Raw genomic sequence first — 22,327 nt, 5'->3', positions numbered from 1 at the left:
TCCATGGCCAGAGTCTCTTAAATAATATTGCCTGTTATGATTGTTAATTGATTTCAATTAGGGCTCACTGGTAGTATGGCACGACAATCTGGTTATGGATCACATGATCCAACACATAAAAAAAAGCGAACAAGGTGGTGTTGGTATAATGGTTGAGCTCTTCTACTTCTGGACATAAATTCATGGAAATCAAAATGCTTTGCAGAAATACATTAGTTAGATTTCAAGAAAATATGAATTTAATCTGACTTGAGTACACTAAAACACCGAAAATATGTTGTTTCCTTCGAAACCACTATTACTTTGCAACAATCAACAGAAAATAATATCCTTGTTAATGAATTGATTGTTATTTTCAAAAGTTAAATTATATTTAAAGGTTAAATAGTAAAGCTATATGTAGGAGTAGAAAATTTACAATAAATGTACTTGTTCCCTCCTATAAGTAAGAAGCAAAATGCACCCGAGCATCTTCTCTACTCTTTCTCCTTCTCATATTGCTCTCTCCGGTAAAAACATATATAACAATCCTCTATATGTAAAAACTTATTCATTTTAACCGAGAGACAACTTCTACATGCAGAGTCTGTCTTAGAAATATCAATCCCTCTGCAGCGAATATGCTGCCAAATCTTACATTCGACACACTCTATCATCCCCTCTCCATGAAAATCGTTGGCTCCACACTTGCATTTCACGAGAACCCTATGATTTCCGCCATTATACATTAACTCAATTTCAAAAGCAAAGTCGATACCGAAGTTCAAACTCTGGTTCATTTGAGGCTCTCGAAAGCAGACATTCACCGCCAGAAAATACACTATGTTATCTCTCCGTCCTGCCATGACATGGTAAGTATCCCTCAGTCCACACTGGGTATATATCTTCAACTCCCCAACTGTGCAGGACTCATAGAGTACAATGTGCTCCCCAGGTGGAAATCCTCTTGTAAATCTCTCTTCCAACTCTTCTGAACTAGGCCTTACCAAACAACTCAGCCAGAGTAGCTTAACAGACTTTGGTACATAGGGCCATTCTTTTACAAATATTTTAGATTCAACTTTTGTCTTAACAGCCAATTCAACCTCTTTAGAATCTATGCAAAACCTCAACTATGTCAGAGATAATGTCATCTCCAGGCACTATGGGCCGTCTTTTGATTGCAGCCAGCGCTGATAAATCCACTCCTCGATCACTCTGCTTGCCTTCCCTAACTATATATTCCTTCCTACGCGTCTGTGGATTCACAGCACAACAAATAATATTATCACCGACAATACCATTGTTCAACAAATTTAGCACATCGTCAACCAAAGCAGTGTCTCCAAAATAGACACAAGCAGCTCGCCATACTTGTTGACTAGTCATTCCCCGTTACAACTTCCACTTTCTGCTGTTCTTTTATTCAATTCTTTAACAACTAGTTTGGCAAATTGCTCCAGTCTCTCCAGTTTCTTCTTGGGCCATCTATCTTTATCTTCTTGCAATCCCTTTTTTCCAGAGGTTCTTGAGAAACTCGATGGTTCAGCATCAGTTGCTACTCGACTTATCTGTCTGTCTTGGATTTTCAAAGTAAGCATGAACTTAAATAGGTCCTCCAGATTGTTAATGATGAGTCTAAAGTTTTGTACCAACTAATTATCCTAAGGGCATCATTCTCCCAAAAGGGAAGATCTTTAAGTTCTATTGATCTTATCATGTTTATAGCCGCTGCATAATCACTTTCAGAGATTCCGAAGCTCCCTTTGCAGAACTTATATTCCCATCTAGCAAACCATGGACGGCCAAATGCAATTTCGTACAGAAACCTAACAGGCAGTCCCCTTTTCCAGGATGGATCCTGCACTGTAATTGCACTTAACAATGACAGAAAGCAAGTTAATTTGATGTCATCACAAAATCGATCACTAAAGAAATCGAATTAATTATTTTCTTATTATCGAAAGTTTGGTTTACCGGGTGTCAAGATAGGTGCAGACTCTATCCCAGAGATACATAACTTTGTCATAGTCCTGCATGAACTCGGTTCTAGCTTCTGTCCCATTGATACAGATGAGATGCCCAAATCCATTACAATGAATGAAGCCATACAAAATATTGGATTGTGAATCAAAGATACTCGAATCTAGGGGCTTATTCTTCCAGTCATCTTGGGGAATAATCAGATGATACCTCTTTTTTGTTATAAAATGGTGACTCCAACCTATGCAAAACAAAACATGCATGTGAAAGAACAATACTACATGCAGTCACGATCAAGATTGGTGAGAGACTAATAAAATTGGTAAGGATGTTCCTTAATGGTTTTAGACTGACTAGAGCTCCGAGCTCGGTTTAGGAGGGATCCCTTCGAATTCTCCCACCCCGTTTGTTTAATTTAAATATTTGTATTGGTATTGGTACATGTCCAGTTATTTTTGTTCAATCGTACATTAAAGGAGTGTTGAAGAGTATAAGAGTACCTGATCGGCAGCAGTAATCACAGCATTCTTTGGTATTTTCTTTAAAAACATAGAGAAACACATCGTTATTGATATGAGCCACTCCAAGGATCCTCACCAAAATACTCTTGATGCTCGTGGCAGCTCTGGCAAATGTAGTTGCTCACAGGTTGCATCAAGTTCAAGCACATAATATGCTGGTAAACGTTACATATGGCACATGGTATCATTAATTTCGAATCATTATCTGAAGCTCCACACTTGCACTTCACAATCTCTTCTCTACCTTGATACATTAGTTCTGCGACGAAGTTGATCTTCTCAGCTGTAAAGGTGACTATAGTTCCAGGTTCAATTTTATCAGACAGCAGTTCTGCATCAGCTTTTTCTCCTTGAAGCTCTATATCATTGATGAGGACACCTTCCATGACAAAATAAGTATCCCTCATTAATTGCTGCACTATGTGCTTAACCTCACTGATTGTTGTCTGCCTAGATACGAGCAGAAGCTCTGCTGGTGGATATCCCCTCGTCAACATTTTTTGCATTTCATTTGAGGTAGGTACAATCCTACGTAGTAAAGCCATTTGATGATCATCACCTTTGATGTCGTGCCACTTCTTAATCAGAATGTTACCTCTAAGGACTGTCTCTATTATGGGACTCAGAATCCTTGTTTCCATCAGGATGCTGGTGTATGTCTGGCTCGACAACACTAAGAGCAGGTTTCTCCGGAGATGGTAAGGTAGCTCCAGGAGAGTTTCGTGTATGCAAATATGGCGGGCGATACCTCAGCATCACTATCAATAGCTCGCCTAAATTACTGATGGGGGAGAGCAAAGTTCTGTACCTACAAATAAGATGGTTCACAAAATCATCATCTACCCAGTCCCTTAGCTCCACCTGTTTCAACAATTTCATTGCCATTCGGTATTCCTTCTCAGTAACACCAAATCTTCCCTTAGCAAAAGCATATCCCCACCAGCCAAACCAAGTATGCCCAAAAGCTACTGTCTCCAACAGTCTCAGATACCTTCCACCCTTTATTTAAATGTCTAGCAAGGAGACTTCTCTGTAACATGGTTCATCTTAGTACAGTTAAATGCTCAAAGTAAAAACCTTAATGCAAAGACATACCTTGTATGTAGGTTTGTGCATATTCTGTCCCAGAGAACCATAATTTCAGTTCCGATCCAAACAAAAAAGCAGAGCCACCTTCCCTCCCATTGACAATTATTAAATGCCCAAAGCCATATAAATGGATACTTGCAGTCAAGACCGTTTGTACATAATCGATTAAGAGTAGGCACATAATGGTTGTTCCAGCCTGTTGTAAAAGAAGACATATGAAGATCTCCCTAAAAAATTAGGCCAAATACAAGATCACAACAATTTTATACAACAGTTAAAAATTGTTGGTAACAGAAACAACAAGAACAAAGAAACCACCGGAACAATAACACTGCACAGTAATATCGTGACAGAAGCAAGAGCCCAACATGGTCCAGTCAAGAAACAAAACACAACCCTAAAACAGCAAACAAACTCGGAATCGAGTTCCATATGAAACAGTAGTATCAAGAATGTTTATTGTAAACTTACAATGTCAATAAAAAAAACACTACATTATGAAAACAAGAGTATCAAGAGTGGAGAGTTCATCAAAATCAAGAATATATATATATGGTACAGTTACGATTACAATAAAAATTATGCTACATTATGATACAAAAGTATCAAGAATAAAGAGGAATTAAGGCCCCATATGTCACTTTTTGGAGTCAAAAGACTTCGATGTCACTTTTTGAATTTTTGGCCTCAAATATCACTTAAAAACGGCGTTTCGGGTGAAATTTTTAAAAATAGACGAAAAACGCAGTCTCGTGTTGAGTTTTTCTATAACAAATTTTTTTAAATAAAAGAAAAACGCAATTTCCTTTCGTGTTTTTCTTGAAAAACGTGGTTTCAAACCGAGTTTTTGCTGAAAACGCAATTTCAGAAATTGTTTCGGTCAAAAACGCAGTCTCGTCTTGAGTTTATGGATATAAAAACGGCGTTTTAAAATGAGTTTTTCGTAAAAACGCAGTTTCTAACCGAGTTTTTCCCAGGATGAAAAAAAAAATCAAAACACAGATCCAAAATGAGTTGATATGAGAAATTCATCCTAAGATTGCGTTTTGCCCCCATAAACACGAATTGAAGTTGCGTTTTCAATTTTTTTTTAAAAAAAAATTGAAAACAGAACATGAAATCGCGTTTTTCATTAATAACAAAAATTTCACCCGAAACTCCATTTTGGAGTGACATTTGGGGTCAATTATTCAAAAAGTGACATTGAGGATCATTTGAATTAAAAAAGTAATATTTGGGGCCAACATTTCAAGAAAGCACGGGAGAAACTTACGGTGACAAGAGTATGAAGAATGCACAAGAATATATCAAGAAACATACCTGCTTCTTGACAGTATAAGCACACCATTGGCGTTGTTTCTTCAACAGCGAACAAATATAAGTTGCGGCCATTATAACGAACCCGGTAGACATTGTTTCCATCAACTTGATACGGTTGCAGTTGCGCAAACCTGCCAAGAAACTCGATCACTGCAATTCGAAACGTAGAAGATGATTTAATCCGTGGAAAAGTACGTAATTCGTACGATTTTTCTGTGTTTGTGGGCACTAAGGCCATGATTAGAGTTCAAGATAAAAAGAGTGTGATCTTGGATTGAATAATAAGAATGTCTGCAATGGAGTATGATGTGATGTGCGTGTATTTTTGTGGATAGAGAGTTGATGAACGAGTAAAGAAAGTCGTTATATGCAGTTTGTAACAGAACTAATATGAGGAGATTTTTCTTCATTATATTTGTATGATGTATAATTACTTCTGTGTTTGATTTTAATAGTTATGTAAGTTGTACAAATGCCGTCTCCAAATGTATAAATGTACAAACTGGGGCTTTCTATTTTTCTAATTTAAGAAAATGATATAATAATAATTGACATACTAATCATGTATACTCCTCCAAATAAATTCATTGAATATGTGACAAAAAAATTAAGATAAGTAATTTTTTTTCTTAATTAAAGATGGAAGATATTTGATAAATATATTTTTGACTTTGAATGGCGGTGTCCATTTTCATTCGCAATAATTATAGATGAATTCACCGGAGAAATTTAGGATGTTATACCATGGTGTATACTTTTTTCCGATGACATAGTTATTATTAAAGATACAAGATCAGTATTTAGTGAGAAGTTAGAACAATGGAGAGTTACATTGGAAAATTTGGACTTACAGGTTAGTCATTCGAAAACTGAATGCTTGTGAGGAAATTTTAGTAATGAACTAGATGAAGAGGGGTTGATGTCAGAATTGGGGAGCATATATTAGTTTCGAAGAAAAATTTCAAGTATTCTATAATTTATAAAGATGGTAAGATCGATGTCGATATTACTTATGGTATTCAATCAGGAGGTTTAAAGTGGAGGATTGTATCAGGAGTAAGTGTGATAAAAAGACCCCTTTAAGATCAAAAGGAAGATTTTATCGGGTGGCGATTGGACCGACTTTGTTGTACGGGATTGAGTGTTGGGCGATGAAGAAGTCACAAGAGCTACGATTAGAGATAGTGGAAATAAGGATGTTACGTTGGATTTGTGGATATACCATGGCTTTTTTCACAAGGCAATTACAAGTTAAATCTATTATAAAAAAGTAATGGAATGTAGTTTGCGCCGATTTGGATATGTTCGGAGTCCAGTGCGGTGTGTGTAAGGTTTAGTGTTGCTGGATACGAGAAGTAAAGAAAAACCGAGAAGAACTTGGGATAACCTACTTTTACTAGATTTGCGTGCATTCAGTTCGGTTAACCGAAAATCGAACCGGATAACCGAAATAATTTCAGTTCGGTTTAACAAATTTCATATTTCGGTTCGATTTTCGGTAAAGAAATTTGTATATTTCGGTTATTCGGTTATTCAGTTATTAACCACGGTTAACCGAATAACCGGATTAATATAATATATAATAAATATTTATTAAAAAGATGAACATATATGCATATACTAATATATTCTCTTTCTGACTTTCTTTACTATCAATTCTCTCAACCTTGGCAATTAAAAAAAATACTTTGTAACGAATACATAACATCATTCAGCACTTCCACACTTCAACATATTGCAATAATACACAACTCAAACTTAAAGCTTGAGATACAGCAATAAACCATTATTCTTTTCAGTTGATTGGTAGCCAAGATGTACAATGCTGCTTTGAATTTGACTATCCAGAAAACAAAAACCTCTTTGTCTAAATAATTCTGATCTAACTATTACATCTCAGCTCATTCGTTAATTCCTTTTTTGTGTTTTTATAGCAAATACCGGAGTGGTAGGTTTGGTGCTACTGGATTTGCCCATCATCGTGGTCTTTGAGAAGCCTTATTATGACAACGCAATATGGAGACATAGACCAAAAAATAGTGGTTCTGATTTTCTAGCATCTTTTTATTAATTCGGTTTTAAAATCCGGTTTTCGGTTATAACCGAATTAATTAGCTCGGTTTCGGTTTAAAACCGAATACAATTCGGTTCGGTTTTCGGTAGAGCTTTTTTCACCATTTCGGTTCCAGTTTACAAAAAAAAAATTAGTTTCGGTTTCGGTTAACCGAATGCACACCCCTACTTGGAGGCGTCGAATTAGAGTGATTGATTGACTTATATGATTGATGGATCTTGTATTTTGAGGTGTAAGTAGCATAAAATGTGAGTTTATTTCTTTATTTTCATTTTATTATTGTGCTTAATTCTGTTATTATTTTATTATGGGATGCATACATCATTGTTACTAATGCTTTTTTGGTAAATAGAATATATTTTCTTTGAATAATTTTTGAATATATAATCATTTGATTTTCAAAACAGAAGTTCCATGCGTATTTTTTTTAAGTAAGATTGAATTCGAGATATCAAACGTGTTATTATGTGAAATAAAAATAACTTCTAACAGTTAATATTTTGTATTGTGTATTGTATCTTATTTATAGTTATATTTTATATTTTCACATATTCACATACAAGTGGGGTCTTTTGTGCAACAATTTATTCATTTTTTTGAATAATGGGAATGTTAAGTATATCATATCATTTTTTTGAATAAAGGGAATGTTAAGTTATCATGTCCTCCCCTACCCTACTTTTTACATGATATATTTGATTTGGATTGATTTGGTTTAGAAAGTCAGCTATTAAGCGTTTTTTTTTGCCATAAGCTATTAAGCGTTAAGCGAGTGGTAAACTAATAATTTCTTAAATTTATAACTGAAACTCAGTAACATTGTATGAAAAATGACCAATTTTAGATCAAATTAATTTATAATAAATTTGATATTTTACTTGGGTGCCCGATTTGATACTTAAACCTTGTTTGTTAATCAGGACCAGTTTTGTTAATCGGACCAGTCTGTTGTGTCTGTGTCAGACTCATTTTGGGAAAGTACAAACACAAACACAACAATCCAGGACCCCTACTTAAATTTATGTGTGTGTTATTTATTCTATGTTTACTGTATTGTCTTGGTTAAACACATTCTATCTTCCTCTAATTTCATCCATCAGAAAAAACAACCCCTAAAAATCTCTCTTCCTTCTCCTCAAACAATTAACATTTGCGTTCTTCATTGCAATCTCTCTTAAATGTACATGCATGCATAGATTATAGATATGTATGACGTGGAATTCGATCCTTTGATCCTAAAAGATATAATGCAGGACATGTCTGTTGTAATATAACAATGACTTCCCCTGAAGAGTCTCGAAAATTGGACAATGTGAAAGGTGGCGGGGCTGATGCAAGTAGTGAGCCTTTTGAGTATTATGGATGGGTTTATCATTTAGGTGTCCATAAAATTGATTTTTTCCACCGTCGTTTCCTGTGGATTCGAGGCACTTTTCTTCAAATGTTCAAACGTGATCCTCATGAACACCCCGGCGCTGTAAGTCTTCTGCCTTATTCTGCCTTGCATTTTGTTGATACTCGATAGAGGAAACTTTAAATTTTATGTATGGTATAATGGTGGTGTTAGCATTAATCTGGCCTAGCTACTAAAAAAAATGCATGACTCTTCTTGATTTAGGACCAGTTTGGTTATCTTAAAAAAAATTACTTTTGTCTTAAAATGAATAAGTGCGTGTCGCATAAATGATAAGTAAATGAATAATTTATAGAGGTGTTTGGATAAATCTACTTATGAAGTTAGTGAAATAAGTTGGGAAAATAGTAAAGTTGTTACCAACTTCTAACTTATCATCATATTAGTTGAAAAGCTCGCCCCCAAGTGATGTCGCCAAACAGAATCGTTATGCTCGTGTTAGCTTTGAGCATATCTAGTTACCCAAACAGGTACTTATGTTGTGTTTGGTTAGGAAGAAAGGAATGGAATGAGTAAAATTAATGGACAACAATGGAGTTTAAAGAGAAGATTTGAAAAAAGTTTGAGTGAGTGCAAATTTGTCCCGATAGATATTGTGAAGAGAATGGGTATAGGAAGGAATAAAGCATTCCTTCTCAAAATGGAATGCTTGAGCTCTAGTATATGTTGTTTTTTTTGCTAAATACTAGTATATGTTGTTATGAATGGAATGGAGGAAAGAATGAAAAATGCGAATAACTACATATATTTTCATTACATTCCTTTCCATTTTATTCATCCTAGCTAAACACAACATTAGTATTTTGGGAATTTTTGCTTTGGATGTGTAATATTAGCAACCTGGTAAGACATATATGTGGTCAAATTGTCGTATTAGTTAATCAATGTACGTAGTTCTGTGTTTTGTTTGTTAATGTTCAAAAATTATAGCAAAGAACTTGTTAAGCATTGAAAATATTGACACTTGGCGTCTTTCTGATCAGAGAACTGTCAATTTTGATTGTTCAACCATTATTTACATCCAACGACCTTTTGGGCGGTGATGAGTGAGATTTTTGTTGTCGTGCTGCAAAAACGATTAACTAAAAAAAAGCGTCTTGTAGAAAAAAATAAATTACATAAATGATGTTCTTTGCTTTCCATATTTCTGGTACTTTGATCTGTAATATATGACCACTGTTATCATACATGCTTCTTGGCAGTTTGATTTGACTATGAACTTCATTTCTGGCTCACATTGGATTTATTGCAAGATATGTAGTTCACCTCACTTTAAGTGCTATGTGAACTTCATACCTCCATCCTGTTTAAAAGAATTTATGAATTTGCTGCTTCTTATAATATTTCTAATGGCAAGTGGATTAGACTCATATGCTAGGACAATCTTGTCGATAATGCACAAACAATATAATGTCTATGTCCCCACTCGAGATTTATTCTTTGTACCTTTGGATGCAGAAACCTACAAGGAGAGGTTATGTAGGTTACACACTAATGGTGGAGGAATTAGGACATCGAAAAATTAACCATGATGTAAGGCAATTTTGTTGATTTAACTTGTATTTGCCTTTTCCTTAAAAGTTATTTAAGATCTTCATTGCCAACAAACGATGCTATTATCTTGTTTTACCCTGTATATTATAGAGCTTGTGATTAACTTCAACGCTTTTCACACTATTTTTTGTTTTTATCTTTCCCTAGGATGCATATGTTCTTAGGTTCTACAATCGCCTGGATGAGTCAAAAAAGGGAGACGTAAGTTCTCTCTTTTGTTGCTGTGATTATGAGTTATGCTATTGTCGTTATTATATTTTAAGTGTCCATTGAATATTATGAAATTAATCACCTGAACCTAAATTAGTATGTTTATATGATGCCCACTCGCTTAATCAGTTTGGTCAACATGTTCTTTCTTGCTGAACATTGTTTATACATTGTTGCAAGATTGCTTGTACTACAGCTGAAGAAGCAAAAAAATGGATGGAAGCATTTGATCGTGCGAAGAGACAGGTATTGCAGAACTATAAATAGCATTTTCACTTCTTTCTTTGGTGTTATTAAGCTTGGTTCACAATTTAGTGTTTCCATCATAACTGGTTTTAGGGTATCCTACAAGTGCTCTTACAATGTGATACATCCTATAATCTTCTAGTGAAATGAATCCTGAAATGATTGGCATTCTTCAGAATCAATGGTTATATATCATAGCGATTATTTTTGGACTGTTTTTCCTTAAGTTGTTTTAATAACTAGGTTTTGCATTTATGTAATTTGACTCTTAGAAACTGGACTAGTGTAACACCCCAGTCTCAGCGTGACCTTTGTTCAGAATATATGCTTCAAGTCCAACTACTAAGTGCACCAACAGATTATGATCTTTGGGATTGGGATTAGATATGAGTTCTCCCAACTACAGTATTGAGTTGAAGGAATCATTTATGTTCTCTTTCTCTTGTATATATGGCACTCATTTAAGGTCATTTTACAGGATGAATTTTCTTTAATGTTCGCTTCTACTTACTTTTATGAACAGGTTGAGTATGACCTTTCAAAAGGCGGTAATGCAAGAAAAAAACTGAATGAGCAGACCGAGTATGTTAAGACTCCTTCTGATGAATTTACATTATAAAATATGTATACATGAATCAAATGCTTTTCTATGTTGATAACATTAAGATTTAACACTTCATTGCATGAAAAAAAAATCTTAAATTGTTATAAATACTAAATAAAGTAAAGAGACTTCGGATTTGAATGACAGCAGCCCTGCTGGGGCAATTCCTTCCACCACTAATAGTAGCTGATGTACTAACCTTGAACTACTGTTAGTAATGGAAGGCTAGTAAAAGCTCTTCAACTACTATAATTATGTAAAGTGCTACTATTTAAATCTCTGATTGTGAGAACAAAGATTAAATATGCTCTGGTGACCCTTTCTTGGTTTGTACAGATAATATCCTTATGTTTTTTTTTTGATAAATGTCAAGTCTCATTTGATTTTTCTTTTAATCAGGATTGATCTACAAAGGCGTCGACGAAGGGTAAGGCGCTATGCACGTGGTTTGAAAAAGCTAATAAGCAGAGGGCAAGGTGAACCAACTTGGTCTCTTTGTGGTGATACTTAGTACTGCATCAAAACATTTTCTTATTTAAAGCGTGTGTCTAGCTAATAAAGATACGATGATTCATTAATTATATCTCAATTCTTTTGTTTTAAAATAAACTTGAGATGGGCCTGGAAAGAGGTGTTTTAGTTTGGTATTCTATACATCAAATGCACATTACGTTGGAATAATTGCATACTTTTCTCCAAAGGGAAAATGATGGGAATGCAAACAAAAAAAAGACACTTTTAGTGTATATTATTGGAGTATGATTGTATTTGTAAAGGAAAGATTTGATTTTAGGCAATTATGGATTCTATAAAAGAATTAATAATTTAGGATTAGAATTATCATTTAGGAGTGTTCTAGAGTAGGCGTATATATAGTTGTCCTACTTTAAGATAGGTTAGATTTTAGTTTATTGATTATTGTGAATTGTTTTTTTTATATAGTGCAATTAGACAAATTCTTCTTTTTGTGGTTAGAACATCATTGGGGTACATAATTTAAAGAATTAATTCACCAAATCTTATTTTTTTTATTATTTTATACTAAATTCTATGTTGGTGATCATTTCCTGCATCATCTTTTTTAAAATTTGATTTTTGTCATTGAGTATAACATGTGCCAGAGCTAAATGTCTGGACTTGAAGCAAATCTGGTGTCCAACCTTGAGATTTGATATCGTGTGTTGAAAATGATTTAAAATTATCTCCTTTTTAAGTTTGTTCAAATTAAATTGTTATTTGCTTTTACATGTGCCTGTATAATTGAAATAGTATGATGTTTAAGTGTCATATGTGGCCAGTTCACCCAGAGTTAAAGATTTTCTCTACGCCGTGTGCAGGTCAAGATTACTTTCTGCGTCCCCCAATGGAATCTTGCTTAAGAGTTACTGGGGACTTTGAGGGAGATGCTGGGGATGTTATTGAAGCACATGCATGGAGATGTGTCCGCACACTTAATGGTGGTAACATTTTCTTCTTTAACCTTATAGATGAATCTCATCATGGTAGGGTATTTCCTTCCCAAGCATCAAATTTGATGCTGTCTGCTGAGGATTTATGTAGCAAATCGCAGCTCGTCTGAGTTTGAGAATGAGTTTATTTGGTTCAACCACTAGTTAATAAGGACCAAAATAGGCCAATAAATTAAATTTATGCATCCTTGTAAATGTTTTTTAGTATTAATATTTTTTGGAAGTAATATTTTACGGCAAACGGGTGTTGGAAAAAATGACATTCTTCAGGAGTTTTTTGTGTATGGTCTATTAGCTCAATTAAGTGTCCGTTATTAATTCCTGAAAGTCCAATGGCTAACTCCATTCCATTGCATTCAACGTGTAGAAGTAGAAGTGACATAGTAATTTCTATTTCTTGTGTTAGCTTGTTGGAATACTTGTTCTGATTGTTTGGTCTCCGTTTTTTTTTTCACATTTCAGGTGTCAGAATCTTTGAGGACGTAGCAGGGCATAAGGTATATTCTAATTGTTATCATGCGAGTAGTTTAGCGCATAGTAGTCATTGTCAGTTCTATATCAATAATGTTATGTTTACCTTCACAGTTAAGCATCCTTGGGTCAGTGATGAGCCCAAATTGTTGCTCGGCAACAGTAAAAACATGTTAAGGAATAAGTAATATGATGCTTCAGACTAATAGTTGTTGAACTGTTCATCAAAATAAGCCTCTTAAAAATACACTAGTCCGTAAAGCATGTATAAAAAAATGCAATCGATGAACAATGAAATTAATTAGAAACCCCATAATGCTTCGCAAACCGGAAAAAATCAGACATATGTACAGGAAGGAAAGGGATGGGATTTTGTGTTGCTCCTTTTTGTTTGTGCACAATGTGAACTTCCACCTTTGTCTGAACCTGAGACAACTGGCTGACTGTTGGCAACATTACCTGTAATATATTACTCAATGAAAAGAAAAGCAGGTCCATAGACTAATCTACTTGGGGCTTCACATGAGTAAGCAGATTTGTATCTTTGCGACTAGACCAGAATAAAAAAATCAGAAACATTTCATTTCCGTTGTATCTGTATCGTTAGACCATGCATTATATCTTAATTTGTATTCATTTTTATTCTCCCTCTAAAGTATATGTATATTCTAATTCTAAATGGCTTTTTAGTTATTAGTTTAATTAAACTGCATAATGCATATTTTGTAGAATGGTAAAGGTGTGCTTGTCAAGGCTGTTGGTGTTATTGATGCAAGTGCAGATTCTGTTTTTGAAGTGGTTTTAAACCTTGATCGAGAACAGAGATACGAGTATGTTACCCTTTATTGCACATACTTAAACTACTTGTATTTATATGACTAATAATCTCTGCAGGTGGGATATTTTGACAGGGGACCTGGAGTTGGTTGATTCTCTAAATGGACATTATGATGTAGTCTATGGAACATATGACCCGAGATATCTAACTAGGTAACTTCTTATATACAAATATTACTCACTGTATAGATTGCTACCATGAGGGGGTTTTCTAATACTAGAGGTGCACAATTGTGGCTATCTGAAGTTAGATTCCTTGATTATAATTAAAAATCCTATCTAGTAATTTATTTAGTTTGATATGTACCTAATTTACTGAATAGCATTTTATTTGATCATTCCCTTTTTTCACAGCCCATTTCTCGTATCTACTTAAAAAGGTTTAGTTATGTATCTTTTGCGAACAGTACTTGAGTTAGGGTTTTGAACACAAAGATTCCATTGGCCTGTAAAAGTATTTTATCCTGAATCTCATTCCTTCTGCGTCCGGCTTACAACTAGATTAGAGAAACTAGAATTCAGATTAAGTTTTATTTAAAAGTAATTTCTTAGAAGCAATCTAAAACCAAATGCAAATGCTATCATTGAAGAAATGATCTTCATCTTCCTGTCAATGTTTTACATCCTTTTTGCTTTTTATTGTTCAAATTAATATTTTAGTAATCCCGTCCCCGTGTTATCTATTTGTGCCTATTTGCATTGTGTAGGTGGACATCAAAGAGAGATTTTGTGTTCTCTAGGCAATGGTTCCGTGGACAAGATGGAACATATAGTAAGTACCCCTACTGTTCACGCCTTATTGAATTATTTGGAAATTTTAATTTCAGCTATTATTGACGGACTGTCAGCTGTTGCTTGAATGCTGTAATAACATCAGAAGTGTAAGATGCTAAGGGACATCTATTTTATCATTTTAGCATCATGTTATGATCTCAACTTTGACTTATGACATGTATAGTGTTCCCTCCTTCTAGTGAGCTTAATGGTTGGTGCTTATTGTATGTTTGGAGAGGGTGAGGCAATATTGTAAATTTGATATTGTACTAAATTATTTACTGTAGTTTAATCTGTTCTAAAGAATTTTTTTGAAGGAAAAAAAAATAGACTGCTATTTTTATGTTACAGATTACATATTGTCATAACAAGCGACACATACATTTGTGCATCAAGAAAAAGAATCGTTGTGGTTGTATATCAAAGCTACATTAATTCTGTTATGTTAACAAATCACCATTAGGATAATCTCTATTCCTATTTGGATAAAAGAAGATTTGAATGTTAATCAAGTATTTGTTAATTTGAGAAGCTAAATAATATTTGAAGTTGTGCACTTGTCCAAGCGTAGAATTTATGTTTCTGTACATTATAGGGAGAAGGTGGCATTATCTAAGTTTTTTAACTTACAAAGTGTTTGGTGTTCCCTGATAAACATTGTGCTTTTGCTGTTGCAGCAATTTTGCACTTCCCAGCTGTGCATAAGAAGCGTCCGCCAAAATCGGGTTATCGCCGCACAAAAATCAATCGTATGAAACACCATTTGCTGATAAAAACATGGCATAGTTTTTTTTTTAATTTAGTTTAAAGAGCATGCAAGTATCTGCAGTTGTTGCTTAGCTTTCTTACTATCCATGTGCAATACTATTTGAATATACTGTGTCTGAAAATAAGTTTCACCAAAAAAGTTAACTTATAAGTTAATAGGATGTTCCAAACATCGTTACTGTAATGGTGCATATTTTTAACCATTCAATGCAGCAAAGTGCAAGATAGTCCTACCATTTTCTGAGCAGCACCTTTATTTGTCGGAGAAGTTTTGACTAGTTTTTCATTTATAATGTCTAAATTTTAGCTGTGCCGAAATATTAACTGGCCTAGAAACTATTTAGTAGATTTTTGCTCATTCTTGCTTGTAGTTAATGTTCATTTATCTCAACTTCTCTTTTGTGAATAAACCCAGGTTCTAACATGGACCATTTATGTGGATATTGGTTTACTCTTTATATTCTCTATTTGAGTAAGAGTAGGTTCTATATTGGAGTATATATCAGGCATATTACTATAAATTAAAATAAATAGTGAGGTTTCCAGATGTGTGTGTACGGCTCACTTACTTGCGAGGGCACACTCAAACCACTTAAAATCGTCTAATTCATTAGTGAGAAAACGGAAAGGGGTTGGGGAGGGTACTGTGATCTGCATATTGCTCGCTGTAGGACCTATCATGCAGAATAATCATCTTAAGGATCTGCAACACATATTTGAAGTAAATTCAAGGTCAATTACCTGTCAAATGTATCGTTGCATGATTAGTAATTTAGTATGAATGACCATGTTATTCTACATGTCCTAATTTATTTATTTTTTAAAAATTCTGGTAAAAGAAAATTTTCTTGTACAGTGTTGAAACATTCCCAATTTGTTGTTTACTTTTAGATATTGTACATAATTAAATTCAATTATTTGAAACTCATATTAACTTATACTTGTACGTATTTCTTATAGTTTTCAAATCTTGCATTGTAGCTTCTACTTGGGAAATCAGAAATATAAACTCATCGTCCGTTCATCCGAGATGTATTGCGACCCAAATGCTAGAGATAAATGCTGAAGGATGGTTTGGGTGGAAGAATAATCAAAGCTCGAAGTTTGAAAAATCTGTTCCTTATGCATTGTTGTGCCAAGTTTCAGGTCAGTTCATTCCTGACATTTTGAGTTCACAGTTTTCGAATTCTGAGATCCCAAAGTAATATGTTCCTTAAAAAATTTAATTCATTATCTGAATGGACTTTCACTTAGTCTCACTGGGAATTGCAGATATGTCGTAGATATCTTTGGACAAATCTATGTTAGCTCCTGTGAGCATGAGACATGTTTTAAAATCTCGCAGTAGCAGTGTGGCCATTGACATTAAGCTAAAAGTTGTTGGCCATTACCCTGAAGTACATGTAACACAGAACTAATTATTAAATTAAAGCTTTGATTGTTAGAATTAGCCTTTTTATTCACATTTAAATTGGGGAAGTTATAGAGAAGTATTGAAATTTGCTGACAAAACTAATTATATTGACAACGAATTTGCCAAGAAACAGAAATTTCATCTTTATCATTCTTTGGGTTGAAGCAAAAATTGTAGTTACTAATTAGTAAGAAGTACGAGGAAGTACAGTCTATTAATCCAATAAAGCCATTAGGAAAATACTTTACTGGATGTCAGATGCTCTTGAACAAATACATCCAGAATGCCAGATCCTGTTGCATTAAAGCTTTCTATCTTCATGCTTTAATAGTGATGATTTTTCAGGTCTCAGGGCATACATTGGAGCAAGATCTGCACATGAAGCAAAAACAGCTGTCATGGATTCAAAAGGTTCTGGTTTGTCTCCACCAAATGGCGAGTTTGTCAATAGAGAAGCGAATGATGAGTTCCATGATGCTGTTGGTACTGATTCATCATTGTCATCGTCATCATCATCATCATCATCAGATGATGATAGTGATAATGAAGTAGAACTTAATAGTAAGGTAACTAAAGCCTGTTTACATGATACACATGATAAATGCGGACAACAATAAAAGCATAGGCCAAGACAAAGGGCTAACAAAAATGGGAAGAACCTGATTGTAGGCCCAAGAGTGTCTAGACCTTTACTTCGATGCTCCTACCAATTTTTTTTATGTCAGTTCAATTCAGGCATTGCTCATTCGAGTTAGTGGTGCATTGAAGTTTAACATCTTCCAGTAAATGAATTGATGTACCACTCTTGAGATTCATTCTCTACAAATTTGGAGATAATTTAATAATAATGTACCCCTATCCCTATTTTACTCTGGGAGTTACTTATATTTTATGATGTCACATTATTAATGGCAGGGCAACACAGTGAATCTGGATACTGATTCAATGTCAATTGCAAAATCGCCTAGAACTTCAGGTAACTGGTTCTTTTTTAAAGATTTGCAGTGTAAGCGGGATCATTTAGAGTAACATGGCTAAGGAATGCCATAATTTACTGCAGTGCACTTACCTGAACTTGTTAGTTTTGAGTTATTGTATCGAGTGTTTCAGTTTACTGTTTGGCACTGCTGCAGATGCCATTAGGGAATTTTATACAAGTGCCGATCCGATTGCTCTTGATCCTCATGACTTTCAAGGTTCCATGCGCCTTAAGAATGATGAGGCTGATAGAGACTGCTGGTCATCTCCCAATGGTTCTGGATTTATGATCAGGGGGAAAACATATAAGAAAGATAATTCCAAGGTGAGAACTTACTGATTATAGATAATAAAAAAATTTAAAGAGATCTGATAAATCTTTGTCCATTATGGCAAGTATTTGAAGATTATTTACCAGCAGTTACTCTTTAAAACTACTAAAGTTTGCAAATATGTCAGAATGAAGTGCACAGTGTAGTCCTTTTTGCTGGAATATTAGCAGATTACCTAACCTTGTTTTGCAAGTCTTACAAAATCATTAATCTGACTTTTGACAGTTTTGACTAATCGATGAGTAAGCTTTGTGATAAGTTTTCTTTCCCTCGGTTAAGATGCATACATTACTGATATGTTGCTTTGAGAATTTCATAACATCCATGATATAACCTCTTTCCAGATAGCAGGAGGAGATCCTCTTCTTAAGCTTATAGCTGTTGACTGGATCAAGATCGATAATCCCGTCAATAACATTGCGTTGCATCCCAGTTCTCTTGTTCAGGTAATCTAAATTCTAAACTTTAATGTGATTGAAAAGCTTTTAACAAATTAATATATTGAATTATGAAACAGTATCAAGATCCAATATCCTTTCCCTTTGCTCTCTGGTTTGGCGTCTTTAGGTCATGTCTAGAATTGTAGGGTTTCTTTTTTAATTAGGCTTGCAAAAGAGACAGGGTCCTTGACACTCTCTCCTCATCTCGTACCCTTTACTCTCTGATACATTTCATTTTCTGTATTTCATTCTCTTTGATATACTTTACCAGGGTGTACTGATGTTTAGTGATCTTATTCAGATTGATGATAACTTTTGAACTGAACTTCAGTCAATTCTTCTCAATTTAAAGATGTTACAGTATGAAATAATGTTACATAAATTGTCGTTCTTATGTAACTTTATCCGTACTAATTACCAGCAAGAAGACCTTATATTAATTCTAATTATTAAGTTTGCTACCCGTTTATATCTTGATCCTTTCCCAGCTGAGCTATCAAGGGTTGTTGGATCTGTTTAATGAACAGGAATCTACTGTAATTTTGAGCCAAAGAAATAAGACGTAAAAATAAACTTAAAATTAATTTTTTGAGCAAAAAGTTGTTATGAATACAGTAATAAGACAGCAATGGTGAATTAACTGCAGATATCAACGATTGAGATGATTTCTTTTACTGCATAGGGTATGAGAAGGTATTATTTGCAGGTGATAACAAGTACTAAATTGAACTCTAGACCTCTTTTAGCATTTGGAGTATTTTCCTAACAAGTGCTGTCTTTATATTTGCTACGCGTGATCTTCTTTTGCTAATTACCAAATACTATCTTCTTTTTTAATGCACAAAACTTTAGCGAAAAAACTATCTTTAATTGCTATAACAAACAATCTTTCTTTATCATGACTTGTGTTGCCCATTAACATCCTTTTTAACTTAAGTTAGAGTTGGAAATTTGGAATGCATATTGTGACTTGAATTCCAGGTATCTGAGTTTTACTTTTATAAGATCTTCTACTGAATCTTACGTTGGTTATAATATTTTTACAGTCAGAAGCTGGAAAAAAACTTCCATTTGTCCTTGTGTTTAACCTTCAGGTATGCATAAAATTTGTTATGCTTCTCTCTTTGCATAATATATATTATGCTTCTCTCTCTCTCTCTGCTAAATTTATTATTTGAAAAATATATTAATTCATGCCTTTTAGTTATAGAGGTTAATGTTATATTAATGGCTCTTGGAAGTTGGAACAAAGATCAAGTACTTGTAGAAGTGTCAAAAAACAGAGAGAATGATGTAGCTTCTTTTATGTAAGTCGATCTAGGTTCTTCAGATGATTAGTAGTGATAGTCGCTGCTCGGAGATAAGCCTAAATGATCAATCTATATATCTCTAGTTCTATCTTCCATCATGAAAAACTTGGATGGAGTTGGGAGGAATACGGAGAGCTGCTTGGTTATTACACATGGCATAGGAACCACCAATTCTATATCTAGCCACATAACTCTGCTTCTTGCTCCACATTATGCAAGATTACCGATTTTTGACCAAAAAAATTTACATCCTGTAGCACCATGTTTATCGGATAGTCAGTGGTGACTGCAAGTCAAGTAGACATGTGCAAACAAACTTTAAGAATAACTACCAATGAGTAATATTGATGGTTATAACTTCAATACATGAACTCAGGTGTTGGAGCAACCATCATATCAAAACCATGAGCATTACTACCAACGACTAATACCAATATCAATTGTGTTTGTATCATGAACAATGTTTCTTTTGTAATTAGCGTTTAACACACAGAACACTCCAAACATACAAAGTTAGCCAGCATACTGAGTAGCGGATAGCCTGGAAAACTTTGTCCGCTTTTTTAATCTAAATAATTAGTAATATGTGTGTCTGAGATAGAGAGAGTCATGTGGTATCATGTTATAGTGTAGACAGAAGAACAGAATTCACACATCAGCTAAACATGTGATATTTGTAGGCCGACAAAATAAACAATTATTTTGCTTTTGGTTTCTTATTGTGCTCTATCAACCTTGATTATAATTTGGCTCTTGATTTATTATAAGTTGTGAAAGTTATTAATAGTTTTAACATATGCAAAGCTCCTTTTACCATTCAATGTAGACAATGTACCAGCAGTAATGGATTGTATTTTTACCCTAACTCTTGGATTGTATTTTCAGGTTCCCGCTAGGCCAAACTATAGTCTGGTTCTCTATTATGCAGCTGAGAGGCCTGTAAAGGAGAACTCTTTGCTGGGTCGATTTGTCGATGGGAGTGATGCGTTCCGTGATTCAAGATTTAAACTTATTCCAAGTATAATTGAGGTAACTCAAGTAGTAACGAAATAAATCCATGATTTCCGTATTTCCGTTTTTTACCACCACGGTACATTTGTACAAAAAGACACCCCCCCCCCTCCAAAATGATGCTTCCTGAAAGTCAAGAACTTGATGCTGCCAGATGCGAGAGAGAAATTCATAAATAGTAAAGTGTAGTAGTACAGATTTTCATTACTAAACATGTTGCTAGTACATCTGAAAATTGGATAAATTATCTTCTCCTGTTGTGACACAATTCAGTATTAATGCAATATCTCCTAACATTTATGACTGTCTCCACTATCAAAACCTTGGTCTCATTCCTGACTTGGTCATTTTACATATGGAATTTGGTCATTTGTGAATTTTCAAAATCCACAAACATTATTCCTTACTTTTTAAAATTATATAAAGGGCATTAATCATTCTATTTATACACTATTCACCAGAGGACCAGAGCCATCCTGTGTATTTAAAAAATTGTTTGATGTGTTAGTTTTTACAATTCCGTTAATTGTGACGTGTGGTATTGATTATTTCATAAAATGAACAGGGATACTGGATGGTTAAGCGTGCTGTTGGAACAAAAGCTTGTTTGCTCGGAAAAGCAGTAACTTGCATATACTTGAGACAGGACAATTTTCTAGAGGTAGTCAAACTTTAGCATGTTCTAGCACTTGTCAGATTCAAGAACTCTGCAAATGTATATCGTATCTTTTGGGTGGCAAGGGCCTTAAGACGAGAGTATCACGTGTGCAGATTGATGTAGATATTGGCTCATCATCCGTAGCAAGGAGCGTCATTGGCCTTGTCCTTGGATATGTAACAAGTCTAATTGTTGATCTTGCAATCTTGATAGAGGTCTTACATTTCCTCTTTGTCCTTCTTTTGCTTGTGCATATACGTTATATCTTGTGTTATTCGTGAAAAAGAGAATTTGAATTGTTCGAGTTTATCACCAATGAATTTTAATGAAGTTCCTAATATGTGATTCCTTTACTACATTTTCTGCAATTACACGAGTGGATAGATGTTTACAACGGCTATTGCATGTGCAGGGACAGGAAGAGGAAGAATTGCCTGAATATATTCTTGGCACTGTAAGGCTTAGTCATGTAACACCTGAGTCTGCTATAACTCTTAAGGATTGAAGGTCAGATAGATATTTTTGACACAAAATTGTATTAGTCCATTGCTGCCCCAGAGCTATATCTTTGTAATCCTATATGCGAGTAGTTGCAGTAATGATTGTTTATGTAATGCCTGAAAATGTTAAATTGTAATTCATGTAAAGAAGAAACAAAGCCTTTATTCCTTGCATCAATTTGTTTAGCTTCTTCCTTACAATTATTCTTGGACTTGGGTGCTCAAAGGATCTTTCTTAATTTTGTAGGAGACTGATTCTACCAGGAGTTTCGATTTATACACAACTAAAACATTTGTTGTTCTATGTTTACATGTTGATAACTTACATTAGTTTATTCTTTGTTTTCTAATATTAGGTTTCATGTGTCTGG

General features: G+C 34.4%; 1 protein-coding gene across 2 annotated transcripts; it reads left to right on the top strand.

The window, feature by feature from the left end:
• Positions 1-8,176: 8,176 nt before the first annotated feature.
• On the top strand, positions 8,177-22,260 carry LOC141705807 (protein ENHANCED DISEASE RESISTANCE 2-like). 2 transcript variants are annotated; one of them, XM_074508697.1, is made up of 22 exons: positions 8,177-8,443; positions 9,839-9,913; positions 10,082-10,135; positions 10,325-10,390; positions 10,914-10,972; positions 11,394-11,470; positions 12,332-12,451; positions 12,926-12,960; positions 13,664-13,764; positions 13,829-13,924; positions 14,479-14,543; positions 15,223-15,294; positions 16,295-16,459; positions 17,073-17,293; positions 17,643-17,703; positions 17,861-18,030; positions 18,382-18,483; positions 19,524-19,571; positions 20,673-20,816; positions 21,364-21,459; positions 21,570-21,671; positions 21,869-22,260. In XM_074508697.1, the coding sequence occupies exons 1-22, from the start codon at positions 8,243-8,245 to the stop codon at positions 21,959-21,961; spliced, it is 2,223 nt and encodes a 740-aa protein (XP_074364798.1). In that variant the 5' UTR covers positions 8,177-8,242; the 3' UTR covers positions 21,962-22,260. The 2 variants fall into 2 exon arrangements, with proteins under 2 accessions (XP_074364798.1, XP_074364797.1); XM_074508696.1 differs by having other exon boundaries at positions 12,332-12,454.
• Positions 22,261-22,327: the final 67 nt, after the last annotated feature.

Source organism: Apium graveolens, chromosome 2 (assembly GCF_009905375.1).
Source record: "Apium graveolens cultivar Ventura chromosome 2, ASM990537v1, whole genome shotgun sequence".
In the NCBI taxonomy this organism is placed as follows: Eukaryota; Viridiplantae; Streptophyta; class Magnoliopsida; order Apiales; family Apiaceae; genus Apium; species Apium graveolens.
This window is presented reverse-complemented; position numbering and strand designations above follow the sequence as displayed.

Coding starts and splice junctions, on each gene's coding strand:
- LOC141705807 (XM_074508696.1), top strand. CDS start 8,243: ATGACTTCCCCTGAAGAGTCTCGAAAATTGGACAATGTGAAAGGTGGC. Junction 11,471..12,331: donor GCTAATAAGCAGAGGGCAAG/GTGAACCAACTT, acceptor CGCCGTGTGCAG/GTCAAGATTACTTTCTGCGT. Junction 19,572..20,672: donor TCCTTGTGTTTAACCTTCAG/GTATGCATAAAA, acceptor TTGTATTTTCAG/GTTCCCGCTAGGCCAAACTA.